At 41.8% G+C, this 26537-nt stretch overlaps 1 protein-coding gene across 2 annotated transcripts in view; it reads left to right on the forward strand.

Annotated features, from left to right (window-relative positions):
* Positions 1–26537, forward strand: part of LOC126213135 (exosome component 10) — a 234195-nt gene that overhangs the window by 95578 nt on the left and 112080 nt on the right. For both annotated transcript variants that reach the window (XM_049940753.1, XM_049940752.1), the window contains exons 9-10: positions 11329–11485; positions 24317–24465. In XM_049940753.1, coding sequence (XP_049796710.1) covers positions 11329–11485; positions 24317–24465 — 306 coding nt within the window. The remainder of the gene's footprint in view (positions 1–11328; positions 11486–24316; positions 24466–26537) is intronic.

Raw genomic sequence — 26537 nt, forward strand, 5'->3', positions numbered from 1 at the left:
CATGTGCGATACTTCTTTGGGACACTGATACCTACGCTCTAACCCTTGAATGCTGTAAGTATGGAGAAAATTAGAGAGAGTTACCCAGTAACTTGTCCTTGTCAGTAGAGCATGCCGGAGGGAGTGTTGTGGTGAGCAGGACACAGTTTTTTTAACTGAATTTGTTTAAAAGTCATCGCCTCCTTCGATTTGTGCTCTCAGTTACTTGTAAGCAAATAATGTTAATTAACCAAGGGTTCATGTGTATTTCATGGTTGATTGAGAATCTCCTCCTCCACCTCCTCCTCTTTCCGCTGCAGCCTATTTCAGTTCACTACTGGATATAGGTCTCCTCCGTATGTTTCCTTTGTTGTTGGTTTTGAACCACCATTCTGTTCAGCCACCCACTTCACGTCATCTAGCCCTCTCTTCCAAAGCCTTCCTAGTTTTCCCAGAGCCTCCAGTGAACAATGCTAGGGGTCCTGCAGTTCTCTCTAAAACATCTGTTATCTTCATTCTCTTTGTAATGAGCTGTGATTGAATCCTATCCTTGAGCCTAGCATCTGTTGCTCTATGGCTTGTTGTGTGTGCTGTAGTTTATGAGCTCTTCTATCAGTTAGTCATAGTTTCTAGATCATAGGTTGTAACTGGTAGTATGCATGTTTAAGGGGTGATCAAAAAGTTCCTGTTTGAGGGTGTTGCTGAGTGTATATGCGTCATAGTGTGAATTCAATGTGTGTGTGTAAGCACTGAGATGTAGGTGAGGGATTAGTGTGGCATTCATGTCTTCCCAACACGCTTGCAATAAATGCAGACATGTGAACAATGGCAATGTTACTACCAAATTCGTGAGACATACGTCGGAGAATGAAGAATGTGTGTGGGGCAGCACGTCATGCAGAATTGACAATTGAAGTGGGAGTCACTCGAGCACCACTGTATAATCCTGACCTCTCCATGTGCCATTATCTCGGCTTCGGTACTTAAAAATGACCTTGAAGGGTTGATGATTCCTGTCGGATGAGGATGTGCAGCAGGCAGTTACGGACCTCCTCATGCAGCGGGACACGGTGTTTTACCAATTTGGTATCTTCGGATTGGTGCACGGATGGGATGATTGCCTCAATGCTCATTGTGATTTTTCATGATTGGCATACTGATTCTGGATTGTACAGCCTTTTAACGGAAACATTTTGATGGCTGCTTGTATTATAAATGTTAACCTTCAGGTTATTTGAGACATCGTAGTTGGTGAGAATGATGTCTGTTTTGTGGAAACCTGCCCAGTTCAGTGCTATTCCACGAGAAATGTCTGCGTTTTGGTTGTTTTTCCCTGGTGTATTATTGTGGCCAAAGCAGATGTGTTTGTCGACTGCTTCTACAGACTGATTAACTCTGGTTGTGTGGGTCTACTACAGGGTGATTACAATTAAAGTTAAACTTTCAGACTGCAGTAGAAATAACATCACTAGTCAGGATGATGTCAAATTGCAGTGGAATATTATCGGAGAAGGGGGAAAACATATGGCGGAAGAAAAAAAAATAGTGTGAAAATTGATCAGTAGATGGCACTGTATGTGTCAGATTTTGTAAATGAAAACACCTGTCATGGGCACAACCCATTGAAGTTGGTATAAACACACCGGGTACATGGCTTTGCCTCATTGCGCGTCTGCGACGTTCACCGTGACTGTCTCAGTGCAGGATCGCGCTCTGCTTGTGAAACTGTATTACAAGAATGATGACTGTGCACACATCGCTCTGCAGAAGTTCCGGACACTGAACGGTTTGAAAAAAGGCATTGGTCCAGTGACTGCTGTGAGTCTGGAGAAAATGATTTGGAAATTCGAAAAGACAGGTTCTTTTGGTGTGCGACCTGGTAGAGGGAGGAAACGGAATTGATTCAATGTCAGTGGAGGCAATGGCCACAGTGGTGGTGGGCGAACTTGTAGTGGACGGAGAATTGAACGAACATTGGACATACCCGTGAGCACGGTGCGTAAAATCCTACAAAACATCCATCTTTGTTATCCATTCAAAATTACCCATGTGCATCAGTTGCTTCCTGTTGTCCTGCCAGCAAGAGAAACCTTAGCTTTAGAATTTCTTGCTCGCATGGAAGTGGACAATGATTGGCTGTGGAAGATTTTGTGGACAGACAAAACCCACTTCCATCTGACAGGATATGTGAATACACAGAATTGTCGAATATGGGCAACGGAAAATCCACACACAAATCAACCAGTACCCCTTCATCCTGAAAAGGCCACTGTTTTATGCAGGTTTACGGCATCATTTATCATAGGGCCATAATTTTTTGAAGAGACAGGTGCTTCCGGTCCTGTTACCTACACCATCACTGGTAAGCGCTATGAGTGTCTTTTTGCGCAACCATGTCATTCCAGCTCTCCAACAGTGTGGACGTGTAGATGGGATCATTTTTATGCAAGATGGTGCACCTCCACACATCGCAAATCCAGTTAAGCAGCTGCTGAAGCGCCATTTTGGAAATGCTACAATTATCAGCTGCCATTTCCCTATAGCTTGGCCATCCCGATCACCTGATCTTATCCCGTGTGACTTCTGGATGTGGCGCTATCTGAAAGATGTTGTGTTCAATGTTCTGAATGCAAACTTAGCTGCATTGAAGGCACACATTGTGCAACACATTCTGAACGTGATCCCGGAAACACTTAGATCAGCTGTGAAACATGCTGTATCTTGATTTCAACTTGTTGCAGAAAACAGTGGCGGCATATTGAACATGTTTTGCATCAGTCACACAGAAATTAATAATTCGATTTGATTTTGATTGATACGTTTTATGGTTTTTTTGTCTCAGGACAGTTAAAAACCAATGTAAGTGATGCTTTTTATGCGGTTTTTGGCCTCAGGACAGTTAAAAACTGGTTTTTCCCATCCAATGTGATATGACCTTGCCTTGGTGGATGGGCTTACGTAACTAACTTTACCACACCTGTACACCCATGCACACTGACTAGAACAGTTTGCATAACGACAAACGTACACCTTAGGCATTGTTGCATGATTCATTTGTGATTTGTAGTCGACTACTATTAAATTATAGTGCTTACAGTGCCATGTGTTGCTACATTTTGTAACTGTTTATTTTTCTTCTGCCATATGTTTTGCCCCTTCTTCAATAATATTCCATTGAAATTTGACGTCATTCCGATCAGTGGTTGTATTTCTACAGCAGTTTGGAAGTTTAATTATAATCACCCTGTATTTAACAATACTATGAAAAGGATAGTTACTAGTCAACATATAGCGGAGGCGCGGTGTCGCAGATAGGCACAACAAATAGACTTACACACACATACGCGCACACACACACGCGCGCGCACACACACACACACACACATACGCGCACACACACACACAAATGGTCAACTGAAGCCAGACGCGCGTGTGTGTGTGTGTGTGTGTGTGTGTGTGAGAGAGCACGCGCGCCCTCGCGTGCATGCATGCTCTTATATATATATATATATATATATATATATATATATATATAAAATAAATATGTCTGCTTGTGTCTGTATGTGTGGATGGATATGTGTGTGTGTGCGAGTGTATACCTGTCCTTTTTTCCCCCTAAGGTAAGTCTCTCCGCTCCCGGGATTGGAATGACTCCTTATCCTCTCCCTTAAAACCCACATCCTTTCGTCTTTCCCTCTCCTTCCCCCTCTTTCCTGATGAGGCAACAGTTTGTTGCGAAAGCTTGAATTTTGTGTGTATATTTGTGTTTGTTTGTGTGTCTATCGACCTGCCAGCGCTTTTGTTTGGTAAGTCTCATCATCTTTCTTTTTACATATATTTTTCCACGTGGAATGTTTCCCTCTGTTATATATATATATATATATATATATATATGAAGACCTTGTTGGCTGAAAGCTTATTTTGTGAAAGTTTTTTCTTTTGTTGTGCCTATCTGTGACTCATGATCTCTGCTTTGTGGTGAGGAGCACACCTGTACACCCATGCACACTGACTAGAACAGTTTGCATAACGACAAACGTACACCTTAGGCATTGTTGCATGATTCATTTGTGATTTGTAGTCGACTACTATTAAATTATAGTGCTTACAGTGCCATGTGTTGCTACATTTTGTAACTGTTTATTTTTCTTCTGCCATATGTTTTGCCCCTTCTTCAATAATATTCCATTGAAATTTGACGTCATTCCGATCAGTGGTTGTATTTCTACAGCAGTTTGGAAGTTTAATTATAATCACCCTGTATTTAACAATACTATGAAAAGGATAGTTACTAGTCAACATATAGCGGAGGCGCGATGTCGCAGATAGGCACAACAAATAGACTTACACACACATACGCGCACACACACACACACACACACACACACACACACACACACACACACACACACAAATGGTCAGCTGAAGCCAGACGTGTGTGTGTGTGTGTGTGTGTGTGAGAGAGAGAGAGAGAGAGCACGCGCGCCCTCGCGTGCATGCATGCCTGCTTGTGTCTGTATGTGTGGATGGATATGTGTGTGTGTGCGAGTGTATACCTGTCCTTTTTTCCCCCTAAGGTAAGTCTTTCCGCTCCCGGGATTGGAATGACTCCTTATCCTCTCCCTTAAAACCCACATCCTTTCGTCTTTCCCTCTCCTTCCCCCTCTTTCCTGATGAGGCAACAGTTTGTTGCGAAAGCTTGAATTTTGTGTGTATATTTGTGTTTGTTTGTGTGTCTATCGACCTGCCAGCGCTTTTGTTTGGTAAGTCTCATCATCTTTCTTTTTAGATATATTTTTCCACGTGGAATGTTTCCCTCTGTTATATATATATATATATATATATATATATATATATATATATATATATATATATATCTAAAAAGAAAGATGATGAGACTTACCAAACAAAAGCGCTGGCAGGTCGATAGACACACAAACAAACACAAATATACACACAAAATTCAAGCTTTCGCAACAAACTGTTGCCTCATCAGGAAAGAGGGGGAAGGAGAGGGAAAGACGAAAGGATGTGGGTTTTAAGGGAGAGGATAAGGAGTCATTCCAATCCCGGGAGCGGAAAGACTTACCTTAGGGGGAAAAAAGGACAGGTATACACTCGCAAACACACACATATCCATCCACACATACAGACACAAGCAGACATATATATATATATATATATATATATATATATATATATATATATATATATATATATATAACAGAGGGAAACATTCCACGTGGAAAAATATATCTAAAAAGAAAGATGATGAGACTTACCAAACAAAAGCGCTGGCAGGTCGATAGACACACAAACAAACACAAATATACACACAAAATTCAAGCTTTCGCAACAAACTGTTGCCTCATCAGGAAAGAGGGGAAGGAGAGGGAAAGACGAAAGGATGTGGGTTTTAAGGGAGAGGATAAGGAGTCATTCCAATCCCGGGAGTGGAAAGACTTACCTTAGGGGGAAAAAAGGACAGGTATACACTCGCACACACACACATATCCATCCACACATACAGACACAAGCAGACATATTTAAAGACAAAGAGTTTGGGCAGAGATGTCAGTTGAGGTGGAAGAGTAGAGGCAAAGAAGTTGTTGAAAGACAGGTGAGGTATGAGTGGCGGCAACTTGAAATTAGCGGAGATTGAGGCCTGGCGGATAACGAGAAGAGAGGATATACTGAAGGGCAAGTTCCCATCTCCGGAGTTCGGATAGGTTGGTGTTGGTGGGAAGTATCCAGATAACCCGGACGGTGTAACACTGTGCCAAGATGTGCTGGCTGTGCACCAAGGCATGTTTAGCCACAGGGTGATCCTCATTACCAACAAACACTGTCTGCCTGTGTCCATTCATGCGAATGGACAGTTTGTTGCTGGTCATTCCCACATAGAATGCATCACAGTGTAGGCAGGTCAGTTGGTAAATCACGTGGGTGCTTTCACACGTGGCTCTGCCTTTGATCGTGTACACCTTCCGGGTTACAGAACTGGAGTAGGTGGTGGTGGGAGGGTGCATGGGACAGGTTTTGCACCGGGGGCGGTTACAAGGATAGGAGCCAGAGGGTAGGGAAGGTGATTTGGGGATTTCATAGGGATGAACTAACAGGTTACGAAGGTTAGGTGGACGGCGGAAAGACACTCTTGGCGGAGTGGATCTCATTTCAGGGCAGGATTTGAGGAAGTCGTATCCCTGCTGGAGAGCCACATTCAGAGTCTGGTCCAGTCCCGGAAAGTATCCTGTCACAAGTGGGGTTGCCAAGGTAACCCCATTCCCGATGTCCAGGCGGAGCTTCAAGGAATCCTCAGAACCTTAGGCCCCCTGCAAAACCTTTCACCTGACTCCATCAACCTCCTGACCCCACCGACACCCCGCACCCCAACCTTCTACCTTCTTCCAAAAATCCACAAACCCAATCATCCCGGCCGCCCCATTGTAGCTGGTTACCAAGCCCCCACAGAACGTATCTCTGCCTACGTAGATCAACACCTTCAACCCATTACATGCAGTCTCCCATCCTTCATCAAAGACACCAACCACTTCCTTGAACGCCTGGAATCCTTACCCAATCTGTTACCCCCGGAAACCATCCTTGTAACCATTGATGCCACTTCCTTATACACAAATATTCCACACGTCCAGGGCCTCGCTGCGATGGAGCATTTCCTTTCACGCCGATCACCTGCCACCCTACCTAAAACCTCTTTCCTCATTACCTTAGCCAGCTTCATCCTGACCCACAACTTCTTCACTTTTGAAGGCCAGACATACCAACAATTAAAGGGAACAGCCATGGGTACCAGGATGGCCCCCTCGTACGCCAACCTATTCATGGGTCGCTTAGAGGAAGCCTTCTTGGTTACCCAGGTCTGCCAACCCAAAGTTTGGTACAGATTTATTGATGACATCTTCATGATCTGGACTCACAGTGAAGAAGAACTCCAGAATTTCCTCTCCAACCTCAACTCCTTTGGTTCCATCAGATTCACCTGGTCCTACTCCAAATCCCATGCCACTTTCCTTGACGTTGACCTCCACCTGTCCAATGGCCAACTTCACACGTCCGTCCACATCAAACCCACCAACAAGCAACAGTACCTCCATTATGACAGCTGCCACCCATTCCACATCAAACGGTCCCTTCCCTACAGCCTAGGTCTTCGTGGCAAACGAATCTGCTCCAGTCCGGAATCCCTGAAACATTACACCAACAACCTGACGACAGCTTTCGCATCCCGCAACTACCCTCCCGGCCTGGTACAGAAGCAAATAACCAGAGCCACTTCCTCATCCCCTCAAACCCAGAATCCCCCACAGAACAACCACAAAAGTGCCCCACTTGTGACAGGATACTTTCCGGGACTGGACCAGACTCTGAATGTGGCTCTCCAGCAGGGATACGACTTCCTCAAATCCTGCCCTGAAATGAGATCCACTCCGCCAAGAGTGTCTTTCCGCCGTCCACCTAACCTTCGTAACCTGTTAGTTCATCCCTATGAAATCCCCAAATCACCTTCCCTACCCTCTGGCTCCTATCCTTGTAACCGCCCCCGGTGCAAAACCTGTCCCATGCACCCTCCCACCACCACCTACTCCAGTTCTGTAACCCGGAAGGTGTACACGATCAAAGGCAGAGCCACGTGTGAAAGCACCCACGTGATTTACCAACTGACCTGCCTACACTGTGATGCATTCTATGTGGGAATGACCAGCAACAAACTGTCCATTCGCATGAATGGACACAGGCAGACAGTGTTTGTTGGTAATGAGGATCACCCTGTGGCTAAACATGCCTTGGTGCACAGCCAGCACATCTTGGCACAGTGTTACACCGTCCGGGTTATCTGGATACTTCCCACCAACACCAACCTATCCGAACTCCGGAGATGGGAACTTGCCCTTCAGTATATCCTCTCTTCTCGTTATCCGCCAGGCCTCAATCTCCGCTAATTTCAAGTTGCCGCCACTCATACCTCACCTGTCTTTCAACAACTTCTTTGCCTCTACTCTTCCACCTCAACTGACATCTCTGCCCAAACTCTTTGTCTTTAAATATGTCCGCTTGTGTCTGTATGTGTGGATGGATATGTGTGTGTGTGCGAGTGTATACCTGTCCTTTTTTCCCCCTAAGGTAAGTCTTTCCACTCCCGGGATTGGAATGACTCCTTATCCTCTCCCTTAAAACCCACATCCTTTCGTCTTTCCCTCTCCTTCCCCTCTTTCCTGATGAGGCAACAGTTTGTTGCGAAAGCTTGAATTTTGTGTGTATATTTGTGTTTGTTTGTGTGTCTATCGACCTGCCAGCGCTTTTGTTTGGTAAGTCTCATCATCTTTCTTTTTAGATATATTTTTCCACGTGGAATGTTTCCCTCTGTTATATATATATATATATATATATATATATATATATGTCTGCTTGTGTCTGTATGTGTGGATGGATATGTGTGTGTTTGCGAGTGTATACCTGTCCTTTTTTCCCCCTAAGGTAAGTCTTTCCGCTCCCGGGATTGGAATGACTCCTTATCCTCTCCCTTAAAACCCACATCCTTTCGTCTTTCCCTCTCCTTCCCCCTCTTTCCTGATGAGGCAACAGTTTGTTGCGAAAGCTTGAATTTTGTGTGTATATTTGTGTTTGTTTGTGTGTCTATCGACCTGCCAGCGCTTTTGTTTGGTAAGTCTCATCATCTTTCTTTTTAGATATATTTTTCCACGTGGAATGTTTCCCTCTGTTGACCTTGTTGGCTGAAAGCTTATTTTGTGAAAGTTTTTTCTTTTGTTGTGCCTATCTGTGACTCATGATCTCTGCTTTGTGGTGAGGAGCACACCTGTACACCCATGCACACTGACTAGAACAGTTTGCATAACGACAAACGTACACCTTAGGCATTGTTGCATGATTCATTTGTGATTTGTAGTCGACTACTATTAAATTATAGTGCTTACAGTGCCATGTGTTGCTACATTTTGTAACTGTTTATTTTTCTTCTGCCATATGTTTTGCCCCTTCTTCAATAATATTCCATTGAAATTTGACGTCATTCCGATCAGTGGTTGTATTTCTACAGCAGTTTGGAAGTTTAATTATAATCACCCTGTATTTAACAATACTATGAAAAGGATAGTTACTAGTCAACATATAGCGGAGGCGCGGTGTCGCAGATAGGCACAACAAATAGACTTATACACACACGCACACACACACGCGCACACACACACACACACACACACACACACACACACAAATGGTCAGCTGAAGCCAGACGCGCGCGCGCGCGTGTGTGTGTGTGTGTGTGTGTGTGTGTGTGTGTGTGTGTGTGGTGTGAGAGAGAGAGAGAGAGAGAGCACGCGCGCCCTCGCGTGCATGCATGCTTATATATATGAAGACCTTGTTGGCTGAAAGCTTATTTTGTGAAAGTTTTTTCTTTTGTTGTGCCTATCTGTGACTCATGATCTCTGCTTTGTGGTGAGGAGCAACTATCCTTTTCATAATATTGTTACATTCAATCTTGGAGTTTCCATTGCTGGGGTTTAGTATTTTTATTTTACTGACGTTCATTTCCAAGCCAGTTTTCTCAGAGGCTATTTTAGTTCTCAGATCATACTCTCCACTTCTTCCAAATCTTCACTTATGAACACATCATTGGCAACATGCAGATGGTCATTGATGTTTACTCCTCTCTGATTCCTGTCAAGTGATTTTAATACATCTTCAAATGTGAGGATGGAGTGGTTCAGTGAGATGGTGTCACTTTGGACGAACTCTTCTGCCAACTGGGATCGTGGTGGCAATAGTGCCTTCGTCAACTCTGACAATTATTGTTGTGTGCTCAGACGTGTCTCTCAGCATCTTTATATATCTCGTGGTTATCCTTGGGTTGTGCAGGGCCTTCACAGTGGACCATATCACCGAAAGTTGAAAGCTTTTCAGCAACCTAGAAAGGCCAGATGAATTCTGTTTTTATACTCAGTTATTCTCTTAAGGAGAAGGCAAATAGTCTGGATGACATTTGTAGCCATGAAACCTTTCAAAAGTCCACTTGCTTGACATGTCGATAAAGATCAAGTTCTCTTGTGGTGTGGTGTGTTACAGTTCTAGTGCAAGGTAATAGGATGGTAGTTCTCCAAATTACAAAGAAAAAAGTAATGATTTCAGGTGATGATTCTGAGATATAACCTCTTCTGATATGTCTCATCCTCAGGATGGCACAAATTCCTTCTTTTTTGTAATAAACTTGTAAGTTTCTGACAGCCCACGATTTGCATGTGGGAACAATGCCTGAGTCAACAGAAGAAAATATGCAGTTGTGAATTGTGTCAACCATCATCTGAAGTCTCGAGTTTCAGGCACAGTGATCACTCTACTGTGATATGCAAGTAGTAGCATCTCGATTTGAAAAGATAAGTGACCAGATAAATACCTGCAACCTCATGGCACTCTGATTGCAGCCTAAAACAAGAGGCCAGCTGAAGGAAAACATACACCGGAATATTGAAACAGTCAGCTTTGCGCCAACTTAATTTGAATGGGATTGAAGCAGCATAGAAATACGTAGAAGTGAAGGACGACCATGTACAACATTCACACTTACTTTTAAATTGTAGTAACCTGTAAAAGTATTTTCTGATGTTAAACACAATTATTTTTGTATTCCTGAAGCTGCTATCGATGCAGAACTGCTTTTATCTCAAACAGTGTTATTTCACAACACTCATGTGATATATGGGGGTGATCCCAAAAGTAAGGTCTCCAATTCTTTAAAAAATATAAAGAAACATTTATTTAGAATAAATTGTACATAACGACCATTTTGATTGATGCATTTGTGTAAATGCTGTAGCAGTTTTTGTATGGCCATGTCATACTAGCCCACCACCATGCTATTTGAAGATGTGTCAGACCTCATCGTTCACCCTGTTATCATCAGTGAAATGTCTCCCAGCCAAGTGTTCTTTCAACTTGGGAACAAGTGGTAGCCACTGGACACTAAGTCCAGACTGTAGGTATTACCCATCCATACTGTTGCAGAAGATCCACAGTTTGACAGACGATGTAGGGATAAGCATTGTCCTGGAGAAGACAAACAGTTTCCCTGCCGCCCCAGTGCTTTGGAGCCCTTAATTTGTGGGATTACCTTCGTGAAAACAGCACGGGCACTGATGATCCAGGTGTAGTGCACCCTAAACGCACACCCGAACCCATCTTTCAGGCTGGTCCCCATGCTCTCCTCCCTTTCTCCAACACCCCTCATCCCCCTCCTATTCCCACTGATGACACACAGAGCTCTAGGAGCTGGAGACTACCCCACAGTTACCAGTGTCCACCGTCTGCTGTCCGCAGGCCCCTGCCGGAGGAGCTGGTGAAGTATGCACGCGAGGACACGCACTACCTGCTGTACGTGTACGACCTGATGAAGAATGAGCTGCTGGAGCGCGCCAACGGCAACACCAACCTGCTGCTCTCAGTCATCCAGCGCTCCACCGAGATCTGCAAGAAGGTATTTACCGGGAAGACATCTGACGTCTAATCAAGTTTCTGGGGAGCTGACAGAATAGAGGTCGTGCCGACAAGAGAGGTGTTGAAGAACTGTCAGTTTGAAAAGATTCTACAGAGTCTTGAGGAGGTGGTTTCTGATATGATAATACAGACTGAAAACAGACAAATATTTTAACTTGTAATACGACTTTAAATCCCTGTATTCTTTTCTGAGGATATTTGTGTGGAGGGTGGCCAGTTTAGAGGAGAAGAGAATGTTGTTGTTATTGTTGTTGTTGTGATCTTCAGTGCAGAGACTCGTTTGATGCAGCTCTCCATGCTACTCTATCCTGTGCAAGCTTCTTCATCTTCAAGTACCTACTGCAACCTACATCCTTCTGAATCTGCTTAGTTTATTCATCTCTTGGTCTCCCTCTACAATTTTTACCCTCCACGCTACCGTCCAATACTAAATTGATGACCACTTGATGCCTCAGAACATGTCCTACCAACCGATCCCTTCTTCAAGTCAAGTTGTGCCACAAACTCCTCTTCTCCCCAATTCTATTCAGTACCTCCTCATTAGTTATGTGATCTACCCATCTAATCTTCTGCATTCTTCTGTAGCATCACATTTTGGAAACTTCTATCCTCTTCTTGTCTGAACTATTTACCGTCCATGTTTCACTTCCATACATGGCTACACTCCATACAAATACTTTCAGAAACTACTTCCTGACACTCAAATCTATACTCAATGTTAACAAACTTCTCTTCTTCAGAAATGCTTTCCTTTCAATTGTCAGTCTACATTTTATATCCTCTCTACTTCGACCATCATCAGTTATTTTGCTCCCCAGATAGCAAAACTCCTTTACTACTTTAAGTGTCTGATTTCCTAACCTCATTCTCGCAGCATCGCCTGATTTAATGCGACTACATTGCATTATCCTTGCTTTGCTTTCGTTGATGCTCATCTTATATCGTCCTTTCAAGACACTGTCCATTCCGTTCAACTGCTCTTCCAGGTCCTTTGCTGTCTCTTGACAGAATTACAATGTCATTGGCGAACCTCAAAGTTTGTATTCCTTCTCCACAGATTTTATTTCCTGCTCCCATTTGACTACAGTGAGCAGGTTCAAGTGGGTGTAGGCCGCAGTAGTTATGCAGAAGTGAGGGGTCTTGCACAACGCAGGGTAGTGTGGAGAGCTGCAGCAGACCAGTTGTCAGACTGAAGATGCTGAGTCTGAAGATGCTGATGATGATGACAGAAACAATAACAACAACTACAACTGCAACTGCCTAATATGAGCAATTAGATCTTGCTGTCTTTACCAGCAAATCGAGATGTTCTGTGGGAGATTGAAAAAAGAAGTTAATTCTGAATAGTGTGCAACAATTTGTTCATCAGGAATGTAAATGAAAATAACAGATGAAATGACTAGGAAACATTGCAAAATCAAACAGTGGAAAAATCCAGGATGGAATAATGAGAGTATTATGAAATACATAGATTGCTACTCACCATAAAGCGGAGATGTTGAGTTGCAGATAGGCAAACAAAAAGACTGCTGCACTGTATAATACAGCTTGTATAGCAGTGTTTTTGTGGTGTCTGCAACTCAGTGTCTCCCTCTATACGGTGAGTAGCGATCTATCCTTTCTGAGAAACATTGCTCCTTTCTTCACCGTGACTATGTTAGTTCACTGCATGTCGAACAGTTTCATTATTTGATGGAGAAAAATAGGGAATTAAGGTGTACGGTGGACTCAGCGTGACAGTCGCAGTGCACTGAGCGTTGCAGGTTCGTGCACCTACCGAAATCGGTACCACAGTGTGATTTTGTGAACATCTCTGTTGTAGCGCATCAGTGTTGTCACAGCTTTATAGTCGGTTACTGTTTTTGCTTATGGCCATTAGTGCTTCACAATTGAAACCTGGCAACAGAGCTACGAGCTGTCAGCAATCTTCTTATGCCATGCTGACTACATTTGTCTTGTTTTTTGTCATTTGAAGAAGCTGTCATATCCTCCTGTGACATCTCTTTCGAGGCACAAACATCAGACTGAAAAGAATGTGTCCAGAAATGGTTTGAATGCGTTCAGAAGTATACAGATTTTATAAGTGAGTATTTTGTGAAATGGTAAAACAATTTATACAAAGAAATTGTAATGTGGTCCTCCTGTACAAATACTTGTACTAAACAGGCATTGTGGTATGGCAAATATCTCCCAAGTCAAAGGGGAGGTATACCTCGCTTTGTTTGGGTGTAAAAAATTGTCAGCAGAAACCTGTAAATTCAGGAAAAAGTTTTGTGAGATTTAATTGCAAAATTCCAGCTGGCCGAGGGCACTGCATATTTGCAGACTCGCGTGTTTACTCACGAGCATGTGGCAATATAAGTAAATCTTTAAATAATTTGTGGTGGTGGACATTGTGTGCTACATGGTTCGCGGGAGGGGGGGAAACACTACAGATTTTTACTGAAGCCTGCTGTGAAATGGTGTATTGTGTATTTGAACGTAAGACAAATCCACATGTATAGGACTTGTGAATTTACAAGAAGCCTTTGACAGTAAAGTGGAATACACTCTGTGTAACTGTGAAGTTAACAGGCATAAAGTACAAAGAGCAAAATGTTATCTACTACTTGCACAGAAGCTATACTGCAGTTGTAAGGAAGTGAGACAGGGTTGTAGTCTATCCCCCATGTTACTCATTCCATGAAGTGAGTAAGGAAAATGAGGAGAAATTTGGAAAATGATAGCAAAGTACATGACCAACAGTTAAATAAATTTTGTGGATAGGAAAATTCTTTGGAGAGGACCATAAAACATCCGGCCATAACTGACCATTAGGAGAAATGTCAGTACCGTAAACATTCTTGACACTAGCGTAACTTTCAAAACTAATGCACTGTCCTATAAAAGTATCTAGACAGCTGTTAGTGAACATCAGTATAGGGTGTTTCCACCCTCTGCCTTTGTGACAGCTCAAGCTTTGTGGAGGACATTTTTAAGGTGGTGTCTAAATGTCTACAGAGAAATGGCAGCTAATGCTTCCTCAAAAGCCAAAGCAAAGGAGGTAGTGATTGTTGCACACTGGGATCTGGAGCCAAGTCGACATTCTAACTCATCCCGAAGGTGTTCCGTGTGTTGAGGTTGGGACTTGTGTTAGTTCTGTTAGTCGATTTTGGAATAACCGTGCTGGGAGGTAGCACAATAGTTAAAACAGAGTATGAATCGGAATGAAAGTTATGTAATTAGAGATAATTACTACTTGAAGTACTGGAATTAAAGCATGAATTCTTGTAGAAACTAAATTTGATTCCATGAACAGTCTTCCTCGCAACATAATAAAAATGCAATGCAATGTACCAATACTGAAGTCACACGAACGGTATTTTGCAGCAACTTGATGCTTAACAAAAAGTCAATTGTCCAGATTAAAGTCATTATTAAGTTACGCTGACATACCTCTACCTTTCTGTGGTTGCCGATCATACAGTCTATCCATTAAATCTTGACGATTTGTGTGTGTGTGTGTGTGTGTGTGTGTGTGTGTGTGTGTGTGTATGTACATATACAGGGTGTTTATAAATGAATATCAGGGTTTTAACGCTTTATAATATTTATTACATTAAACTTACAGCTATAAATGGTATGTGAAATGAAAGAACAACTCAAACAGTTGTGCTTGGCATAGCGAAGTACGCGATTGGTTGAACTTCACTGTACCCAAGCACTGGATAGGCCGCAAGGGGCCCAATGACAGGGCTTGCTTTGCCCGACCTCCACGTTCACCCGACCTAACGCCTTGCGATTTTTTTTCCTTTGGGGCTTCTTCAAGGATCGTGTGTACGTGCCTCCGCTACCAGCAGATCTCCCTGAATTAAGAAACTGGATTGGAGCAGCTGTTGCTGCAATCACTGAAGACACACTTATCAACGATAGGGAAGAAATCGACTATAGACTTGATGTGTGCCGTGTGACAAATGGTGCTCACATTGAACATTTATAAGGTTCTTGGTAAAACTGTTTGAGTTGCTCTTTCATTTGACATATCATTTATAACTGTAAGTTTAATATAACAAATATTATAAAGCGTTAAAACCCCTGTGTTCATTTATAAACACCCTGTATATAAGATGTCTTGCAGGATGTAAGAAATTACTGCCTCCTGTTATGATTGCAGGTGAAGTCATGATTTTTTTTTTTTTTTTAAATCACACATATCATTTACTACACTCATTGTTGACGCAGGAGTAAAATTACACAATCTTTTTGTGTGAGGTCTAAAACATAAGTACTCTCAAGTGAGATTGAAACAAAAGCTGTTAAAAAAATTGAATATTCTCCTGACATTGTTCTTTTTTTACAAAGACAAATTTAAAAGCCTATCTTTGCAGTCTTCTGCTGTGATCTACCAATTTCTTATTACTAATGTGGAAAAGAAAACATTCATTTAAATTGATATTGTGAGGAAAAAAAAAGAAAAGAAAAGGTATTACACAGACTGGGGGGAGGCCAGTCCATTTCAGCATGTTAGTGCTCATCTAACCATTACATCACTGGTGCTGCTTTATAATAGTGTGCATTGTCATGTAAATTCAGGCAACCTTTGTTTCTGCACTGTTCCCCTACTGTAAGCAGTACTCAATGCTGTTTATGTGTTCTTATTCTTCCGCATATAGTATTTTTTTAAGTGCAGTAAGGGGACCGTTCTGTAGCCACAAAAAACAACTTTTGGGGCAGCGGGTTTATTATAGTAGTCTTGGTTTATTGTTGTCTTTGTCCGCCATCTTTCTCATGTGGGCCTGGCAGCTATTTTTGTGGTTAGCCAGAAAGTGATGGACAACATACTGATATTAGTTATCAGTATGTGCGGCCACATTCTCGTCCATCCCACTGAAAGAAATGTTTCTATTTTCCTTATACTGAGCAGGATCAGGACTATGATTATAAATGAAGGTATAAAGTTGTAGTTCATGCATATATTGAGTAAAGTATCTCACGTACAACACTTTGAAAGTCACTATGTTCAATTGACAGTAAATCTCTCGATTCTAAACAGCACAACTAGAAGTTCAGAGGTGACTTCTACGGTTCATTCCTACCAAATTGTCCTTGACCCTGACTACTAATACTCAAATAAATTTTCAAAATAAATGCTCACCACAAAAGTGGAAATAATATTCACCACTTGCCACACGGATTTGTAATTATCACAGACGGCACACTAACAGTTACTTTAGCGAAATCTAAGCGATCCAGGACAGTATACTGTCCTTCCGAGTTCACTATCAGTTTTTACTGCAAATACGCTTTTGTCACAGTCCATCTCTGAAGTCATTCGAGGCAGAGCATGATCCAACATTTAACTGACATGGGTTTTACAGTGGCTTAGTGCCGATGGTACTGTTACCGATGACTGTGCCGCTAAAGCGGAGTTATTGAACGCAGTTTTCCGAAATTCCTTCACCAGGGAAGATGAATGGAATATTCCAGAATTTGAAACACGAACGGCTGCTAGCATGAGTTTCTTAGAAGTAGATACCTTAGGGGTTGCGAAGCAACTCAAATCGCTTGATACGGGCAAGTCTTCAGGTCCAGATTGTATACCGATTAGGTCCCTTTCAGATTACGCTGATACAATAGCTCCCTACTTAGCACTCATATACAACCGCTTGCTCACCGATAGATCTGTACCTACAGATTGGAAAACTGCGCAGGTCCCACCAGTGTTTAAGAAGGGTACTAGGAGTAATCCATCGAACTACAGACCTATATCATTGATGTCGGTTTGCAGTAGGGTTTTGGAGCATATACTGTATTCAAACATTATGAATCACCTCGAAGGGAACAATCTATTGATACGTAATCAGCACGGTTTCAGAAAACATCATTCTTGTGCAACGCAGCTAGCTCTTTATTCGCACGAAGTAATGGCCGCTATCGACAGGGGATCTCAAGTTGATTCGATATTTCTGGATTTCCGGAATGCTTTTGACACCGTTCCTCACAAGCGACTTCTAACCCAGCTGCGGCCCTATGAGGTATCGTCTCAGTTGTGCGACTGGATTCGTGATTTCCTGTCAGGAAGGTCGCAGTTCGTAGTAATAGACGGCAAATCGTCGAGTAAAACTGAAGTACTATCAGGTGTTCCCCAGGGAAGCGTCCTGGGACCTCTGTTGTTCCTGATCTATATAAATGACCTGCGTTACAATCTCACCAGTTCTCGTAGGTTGTTCGCAGATGATGCTGTAATTTACCGTCTAGTAAGGTCATCCGAAGACCAGTATCAGTTGCAAAGCGATTTAGAAAAGATTGCTGTATGGTGTGGCAGGTGGCAGTTGACCCTAAATAACGAAAAGTGTGAGGTGATCCACACGAGTTCCAAAAGAAATCCGTTGGAATTCGATTACTCGATAAATAGTACAATTCTCGAGGCTGTCAATTCAACTAAGTACCTGGGTGTCAAAATTACGAACAACTTCAGTTGGAAAGACCACGTAGATAATATTGTGGGGAAGGTGAGCCAAAGGTTGCGTTTCGTTGGCAGGACAATTAGAAGATGCAACAAGTCCACTAAAGAGACAGCTTACACTACACACGTTCATCCTCTGTTAGAATATTGCTGCGCAGTGTGGGATCCTTTCCAGGTGGGATTGACAGAGGACATCGAAAGGGTGCAAAAAAGGGCAGCTCGTTTTGTATTATCACGTAATAGGGGAGAGAGTGTGGCAGATATGATACACGAATTGGGATGGAAGTCATTACAGCAAAGACGTTTTTCATTGCGGCAAGATCTATTTTCGAAATTTCAGTCACCAACTTTCTCTTCCGAATGCGAAAATATTTTGTTGAGCCCAACCTACATAGGTAGGAATGATCATCAAAATAAAATAAGAGAAATCAGAGCTCGGACAGAAAGGTTTAGGTGTTCGTTTTTCCCGCGCGCTGTTCGGGAGTGGAATGGTAGAGAGATAGTATGATCGTGGTTCGATGAACCCTCTGCCAAGCACTTAAATGTGAATTGCAGAGTAGTCATATAGATGTAGATGTAGATGTATTGAACCTTTCTCCTGCCTCTCGGTCTGTATTTATATATGTGCCTGAGTGGATGGCCAAGGGAACATGTACCTTATGCACACGCAGCAACCTCTAAATGACCGCTTCCTCAGACACATAATCTTTAATAACAATGTTATGAATTAATTTAGAATCTTCTTAATTTTTACATGTATTCGGGTAAGTTGGTTGAAAACAGAGAAAAAGTTTCAGCTTGCTTGATTAAAAACTTTGCCTTCTAGAATTTTTATAGTGGAACTAAAGGTATGTTGTTACCTCTGAACTATAACTTTAATAGATCTCTTATTATGTGTTATTAATACTACAATTCTGCAACTTGTTATAGCTCTATTATTTGGTGGGTTTTATCATATGCTGTAACCAAAATTTTCTATCATTGAAATTACAGGTACTTAATTTACTACAAATGGGTATATTTTAGTTAAAAATTTGATTTTCATTAAATTACTCAAAAACTGTAAGATTTAGCTTAATGTGGTCTCTTAGTTATTATTTTTAAATTGAACTCTAGCATAAAACAAATTTTTATGTTTCTAAGTTTAATATTTAGCCTTCAATTTTTCTTAAAAATGTGGATTCCGGTTGTAATTTTCATTCTTTTACTTTGAAACTGGCACCACTTATTTATGACCTCCATTGGCACATTCTGTCCAAATTCTGGCTCTCTAGCTTTATTATTTAGTGCCACTTATTTTTTTCTTGAAACTGAATTTTTACGAAAATATTGTTGATTTAATCACCTTAAGACCTGATATTTAAAGCGTAATTACAATAAAATATATGTTGACAAAGTTCGAATATAAAATTTTGACTTTAGTTTTATACTTAATTATGGTGCAATACTTCTGCGCTACGCGTAGATGTGTTAAGGTGACGTGGCGCTACTAACAGTGAACTAGGGTAAGACCTGGTAGTGAACTAGGGTAAGACCTGGCACACTTGCTCACCTCTGTATCTCACATACGATACAATAATTGTTTCGCTTCAGACTACTTACTTTGGCAACACACATGATGGCAAGTAACGTTCTCCATGCATTTGGCAAACTCAAACCCTTTCATCGAATTGCCACAGGATATAGTGTGATTCATCTTTCAAAACCACTCATTTGCAGTCATCCACCGTCCAGTGGCATCGCACTTTACTTAACCTCAGGCACTGCTTAGAACTGACTACAGAAATCGTGGCTTATGAGGAGTGGCTCGATCATTGTACCCCAATCTCTTTAATTCCCTACGCACAGTCATTGTTCTGGCTTAACTGCTAGCAGCACTTTGGAATTCACGAGTGATTCTTTTTGCTGATTTCATGCATTTTTTTACAGCTACCGTCCACAGTTATCGACGGTCCCTGTCTGTCAGTAAGTAATGTCTGCTTGGTCTCGATTTAGCTGCGGTTTTTCCTTCCCTTTCCAACTTCACAGTGACATCTCCAGCAGTCAACTAGGCCAGTTTCAGAAGCTTTGAAATGTCACTGACAGATTTGTTACTCACGTGACATTCAATGCCTAGTCGACATTCGAAGTCACTGCCCTCTCCTGGCCGATACTTTCTGCCCACTGCTTCTCTCCTCACAACACAATACAGTACCTCTTATACAGGTGGGTCTGCCTCTTGTGACATCTTATCGGTCAGTTCTGCATTGCATAGGCATGTCCTGATACTTTGATCAGGTAGTGTAGCTCCTTGTTCAGGGAGGAGAGAGTGACAGTTTGGGGAAGATCAGAAAGGAAAGTCCAATCAGTCAGACCACAGGATGAGATGGACCTACCTGTAGTGATACTAGGGAAAGCAAGGGAGACCCCTTGCAATATGGAAAAGCGTGGCAGAGGAGGATATGCATTGAAATTTGAAAGAAAATTTATGCAGGGACTGAGAGGCTTGGGTAAGAGCTTGCAAAATACAGCCTCATGAACTCTAAAGAACTTGCACATACAGGGTGATTCACGAAGATATGCAAATAATTTAATATGTTATTCTACAAATAAAACTAAAGAAAAAAGTTTATGTAAACATAGGTCCACAAATGTTTAGTTACAGTGTTACGGCTAATAAAAGATTTTGCCTGGAATTTAGCAATTTTGCTAATATGAGGCCATTGCAAAACTGTATGAGGTTAAAGTAAAGCATGATTTCCATTTATTTTGTTGTTATTGATCAGATGAGAATCTGCAGTAGTTTTCCAGAACATCCAGAAAAGCAATGAGGCATTAATTTCTCACATTGTGAATGCAATAGATGAAATTAAGGGCAACCCTGTAAAATTGAAATGAGCAACAACATCTGTTCATACACGTGCAACTAAATGCACTGAACTCGGTGGTGACATTTTTGAACACTGAGCTTTGTTTTTTCTGGTTTAACATGAATTCACATGTGCTATGGTATTAATAAAAGCAGATTATCTGACACTTTCATACAGTTTCAGTTAACGTTATTACCATCATTTTTCCAAAATTAAGTTCTCTACAACTTCTGTGGAAAATTTCGTGCAATTGTCTGGAATTTAAAAAACAAATCGGGACAAGTAGTTAATAAATTAAAAATTTTACGAAATTACATTGTTGCTTCTCTGGATGTTCTTGGAAAGAAACTACTGCAGATACATGCCTGGGACATGTTTTATTAGACTCAGCAGATCAATAACAACAAAATCAATGGAAATTGTACTTTACTTTAACCTCGTACAGTTTTGCTATGGCTTCATATTAGCGAAGTTGTTAAATTTCAGGCAAAATCTTTTATTAGCAGTAACTTCGTAACTAAACATTCGCAGACTTTTCTTATACTTGCAGAATAACATATTAAAATATTTGCATATCTTCATGAATCAGCCTGTATAGACAAAGGGACCCTGGTCTGGAAACAACAGGAGCTGAAATTTGTAAGTGAAAATCACTGTGACGTCTCTGACAGTGGACCTCTTCTACTGCAAGCTCTTTGATTTCCGTGTTTCTGGAGTAGGTATTATGGACCAAAATGAGAAAAAAAGTCCAGTAAATATGGGCTCTAAACTGCATACCTTATGAGTATGGGCACATCCTCAGAAGAAGAGATGTGTTTCACAATAGTGAAGATGAAAAAGTGTCCATAGCTTTGAAGGTATACACTTTGTTTACTGGACATTTTTTCCTTGTTTTACCTACCCTGCAGTCTTAGCAACAACAGCACCAGTATACATATTCAACTGTCAGTGGTATCGGAACGATTTTCACTTATAACTTTTGACTCTTGTCATCTCCAGACCAGGGTCCCGTATCTCAATTAGATACATTTACACTTCTCAATCATTCCTGAAAGTCTGTAACATCACCCTGAGATCACTGTGAATAATTATGTCTCGTGCTTTAGTTTTCTCATTCCTAAAAGGTTTTGCTTACACCAGTGATGGAGCAGTCGTAGCTGGAGGATGTACTTTTGAGGTGGTAGAAGTAGCAGACTGTTATGATTGTAACCACCTAAAACCTAACCCAACAGGGGCAGGTCTGCGACTTTAACCTGGGAAACAGACTAGCTGGGAGAAAGCCAGACACAATGAGGAGAGGTAAACAACTGCAGCACTATGACACAGTTAAATACCTGAGAGTAAAGCTAGACCACACACTATAAAAAATGAATGCGAGAACATCGAAACTCTGTCTGGCTCGGCAATAGAAGTTCCTGGCACTTATTGGCAGCGCACGAGTGGCACAACCGAATGTCCTATGTACATCTCCTCTCACTGTGTGTTTGTTCAATGCAGAATTCACAGCACACACCAGACAGGTCAGCACTTGTAGGCGAGACAGGCTGCCTGTGAGGACTGTTTGCAAAGTAATGTCCTATTTTTTAAAATTTTATAAGAAAAGTAAATTCCATATATGTGAGATATCAGGTACAACATTTGCAGTTAATTTCTCATTTTTCAGTGTAATCACCATTGTTTTCTGCAGTTTTTTTGTATCTCGAACAAGAGTATGTATACTTCTTTTCCCTGGCTTCCTCCTTTATTTTCACGGCATTGGCATGTTAATTCGGATTTGGCAATGTTAGTCTTAGGGGGCTGCCTGATTTCCATCTTTCAGACACCTGTGGTAGTCAGAATTTGTGTACATCGTCTGTCTGCGTCTAGTGTTATCCTTTGTGAAGGTGTGAGAACATTTTTGAGATGTTCGTGAATTGTATAATTGAGGGGGTATGTGGGTATGAGCTCATTATTCACCTGTCAGATGTAGGAAACTGCCTAAAAAGCACTTTGAGGCTGGCTGGGTCGAGATTGTGTCATGATCATCATCATCATCATCATGGGATTGCATCTGTGTGTGTGTGTGTGTGTGTGTGTGTGTATGTGTGTATGTGTGGGTGGGTGGGCATGCACACGCGAGAGTTCTTTAGAGCTCGTGAGGCTTTATTTTGCAAACTCATACCCAAGTCTCCTTGTCGAAATTTTCTTTCAAATTTCAATGCATTCTCTATTACATTTTTCCATTTTCCATGGGGTCTCCCTTGCTTTCCCTAGTATCACTACAGGTAGGTCCGTCTCATCCTGTGGTCTGACTGACTGGACTTTCCTTTCTAATCTTCCCCAACCTGTCACTCTCTCCTCCCAGAACAAGGAGCTACACTATCCGATCAAAGTATCAGGACATGTCTGTGCAGTGCAGAATTGACTGATAAAAAGTCACAGTCCTGCTTCTTCGGCCACTGGTGCGCTGACTTTTTCACGGTGTCTGCGTCTTCGAAGTGACACCCCCGACGAGCTGCTTCGAGTGGGCCACAGAGACAGAAGACTTCAACTTTTGACGGGTGAACTTACCGAAGAAGTGCTTTTGACTTCTTGAGGGTTTCACATATCTGGTAGAGTTTGTTGTGTACCATTTCTCCAAAAAATGAACTGGAATCACACCCTCTGTATCCCAAAAGATTGTTGCTGTAACTTTCCTAGCAGAATGCAGTGTTTAAAAGTCGTTTTTCCTTGTCACCGTGTCTTGCAGTGCAATTCTGTCAGCTGAGCATCAGACTTGGGTTGAAAGAAATGAACCCGAGTGTCATTTCCAGCCACAGTTTTTGCCAAAAACACCTCTCATCCATACTGAAGCCCTGCTACAGATTCACTGCAGATGTTTTCCTTGCTTTTGTGCTGTGGTCGGGCTATGTTTTAAGTAGCCAGTGTTCACAAATCTAGTAGTAGCCCACGTTTTCTGTTGTGGTCACCACACTATCTTTACTGACAAAAAACTGCCGACACAGTTAGTCTGCAGTTACCGAGCAGTCATCGCGGACAATGTGGTCGATACCCTGAATGTCGTGTTAAGTCACTGCAGTCGCCGACTGGTTACTCCACGTCGCAACGACTGACCGACGACTGACGACGTTTGCCCTCCAGCTTTTCTACGGTGACGAACCCGTTACTGGACGACACAGTCATCCACTGTAGCATCTCCGTACACTTTCTTCACCCTTTCACGAATGCGATTAGGTGTTTCACATTGTACAGGAAGTAATTTTATTACTGATTTCTGCCTTATAAATAAGACGTGGTGGCCATTTTCTAAACTTATCCAGTGGTACTATCGGTCATCGTAGGGTGCTGTCACTAGAGGAGGCTGTTGGAGAAGCTTTGGGTAAGTGTGCCAAATATGTTATCACTAGATTACTGACTTGATAAAGGAGAAAAATAATAGGAAATGTCAGAATCTGTATAATGTGTAAAAATCTGTAGTGTATATCCTTTAAAACGTTGTCGATTTGTTAATAATTATACTGTGCCGTACATTTTGCAGAGGTACGAAAAGCCGGTGGTGACGGAGCACAGCCACACGGAGCTGTTCCAGCGCCACAAGAAGCTGCTGGACAACCGACAGCAGTACGCGCTGCGCGAGCTCTTCCGCTGGAGGGACAAGATGGCGCGCCAGGAGGATGAGAGCATCGGGTGAGTGCAGCGAGCGGTTAAAATGTCGAGGAAAGGTGTTGCACTCAACTTCTTCTGTTCTCTCTCGCGTTTGTCTACATTATTATTGCACATCCTTTTAAGCTACTCTACATTTGGTCAAATATTCTATGATATTGTATTAAAATGCAAACAGTATGAGGAGGAGACTAAAATCAATAATGACAAGGGCTATGTGGCTGTCACTTACAAAAATTGGTCCTGTAGTTCCACCTTGTACAAATGAAATGGGGCTGCGGCTGGACAAAGACTTGAAGAAAATAAATACTGACAGCCATAATTTTACTTGTGAGTCTATCAATACTCCACAATTGTTAAATATGTATGAGAGTTGCATACCCATCCTAAATTCCTTGGCAGCCCCCGTTCATCCCCTCCTGCCCATCTTCTCATTAGGGTATCGTGCAAAAATTGGAAGAAAATGCTAGCGGCAGACTTAAATATTTGTCAGTTGTGTGCTAGCTCACGTGGGACTTTCACTCAGATGTTGCTCATATGCTTTCAGAGTATGCCCTCTCATGGACTCATTACATATTTCTGGCTAATGCCTATTCCACACAGAGTGATGACTTTGGGGTGGGTTTGGCCATACAAGGCCTGGCATATGAATGTTTTAGTATTTCGGAAACTACATAGTGGCTTGAAAAACTGAGAGATTAGTTGTGACTAATTGGACTGAGTTCTATGTTTGAGTGATAATTTAGTTCACAGAGTGGATAGTTAATTAACAAAGTGAAGAAGATGACAGAACTATTTAGTATGCTTACACTGTAAATTCCCTAATTACATGTATGACAGCCATTTATAATAATTTTGGCAAATTGTTAATTAATGGCTTAATTAATTAATGGAGCATGTCATTCAGACAGGAAAATTAGAACAACGAAAGTGTAGTGTTAGAAGTTGGAATCAATAAGCACAGTAGCATAAATGGCCACAGGAATTGTGTGTGTTTCCAAATGTTAATACCAGTTACCTTTTAAGTTAGTTAGACGCATTAAAATTTGAACATTACTGTATAGTGCGAACAATATTTGGAAATATTTCAGCGTATTTTTTAAGGAACAGCCAAATGAAAATGAGACAGATGGGAAAAGAACAAGTAAACTGTTTTCAAAAATGGTGACCATAACTGTTAATACATTTATTCCTGGGGTGAGATTCGGATTGTACGGAGTGTGTGTAAGGGCTTCCCAACAAAATTTCTGCAGTTAACTCGAAACAACATTTGCAACACAAGGGTGGAAATTATCACGGAACAAAATAGTGCCATCTCAGCTACACTGCAGAAGTTTTGCTAGGGAGCCCTTACACATTCTCCATAGAGTCTCGATATCTCCCCACACGATTTCCATATTTTTGGAGCCCCAAAGAAAGACATTCGTGATTGTCAGTTTGTTCGGACGAAGAGATGCGCACCTAGTACAATCGTGATTACGCTCACAACTGTACATTTTTCAATGAAGGCAACGACCGTACTGTCACACTGTGGGATAAATTAATTAAGTTAGGAAAGAATCTGATTATTAACCGGAGTGTAAGGATAACAGATGCGTATGTATGAGCTTGTTGTGCTATGAGTCAGGATTGGAAAGTACTGTACAGTAATTTTTTTCTACCCTGGAATGTTGAAATTTCACGACAGTATCATTTGAAGTTTGCACTGCAGAGAGTGCACAATGTTCATGTGCAGCTCTGGCAAAAGAAGCCCGAACTACAAAACAAACATGCGCATGTTGTTACTGTCGTCAGCTTGTGAAGAGCAGCAAAGTGTAGTTCGATATTTGTGAGCCGAAGAGCATAAACCGGATGAAATGCACAGGATCGTGTATAGTGTGTACGGGGACCGTAGCAGTGTCTCCAGGTGGTGTGCATTCTTCCCAAATTACTGTGTGAATCGTAGTTGCTATGCTCCGGGTGGTTGGTAACGGCTCCAAACCCACAAAATGTCAGAGCCATCGAGGCAGAAATCTCGAACGATTGGTGTGCGCAACTGCGAACCTTATCACAGCAGTTCAACATTTTCTGTGATGCGGTGTATGATATTATTCGTG

The sequence above is a fragment of the Schistocerca nitens genome, chromosome 11, assembly GCF_023898315.1.
Source record: "Schistocerca nitens isolate TAMUIC-IGC-003100 chromosome 11, iqSchNite1.1, whole genome shotgun sequence".
Taxonomy (NCBI): Eukaryota; Metazoa; Arthropoda; class Insecta; order Orthoptera; family Acrididae; genus Schistocerca; species Schistocerca nitens.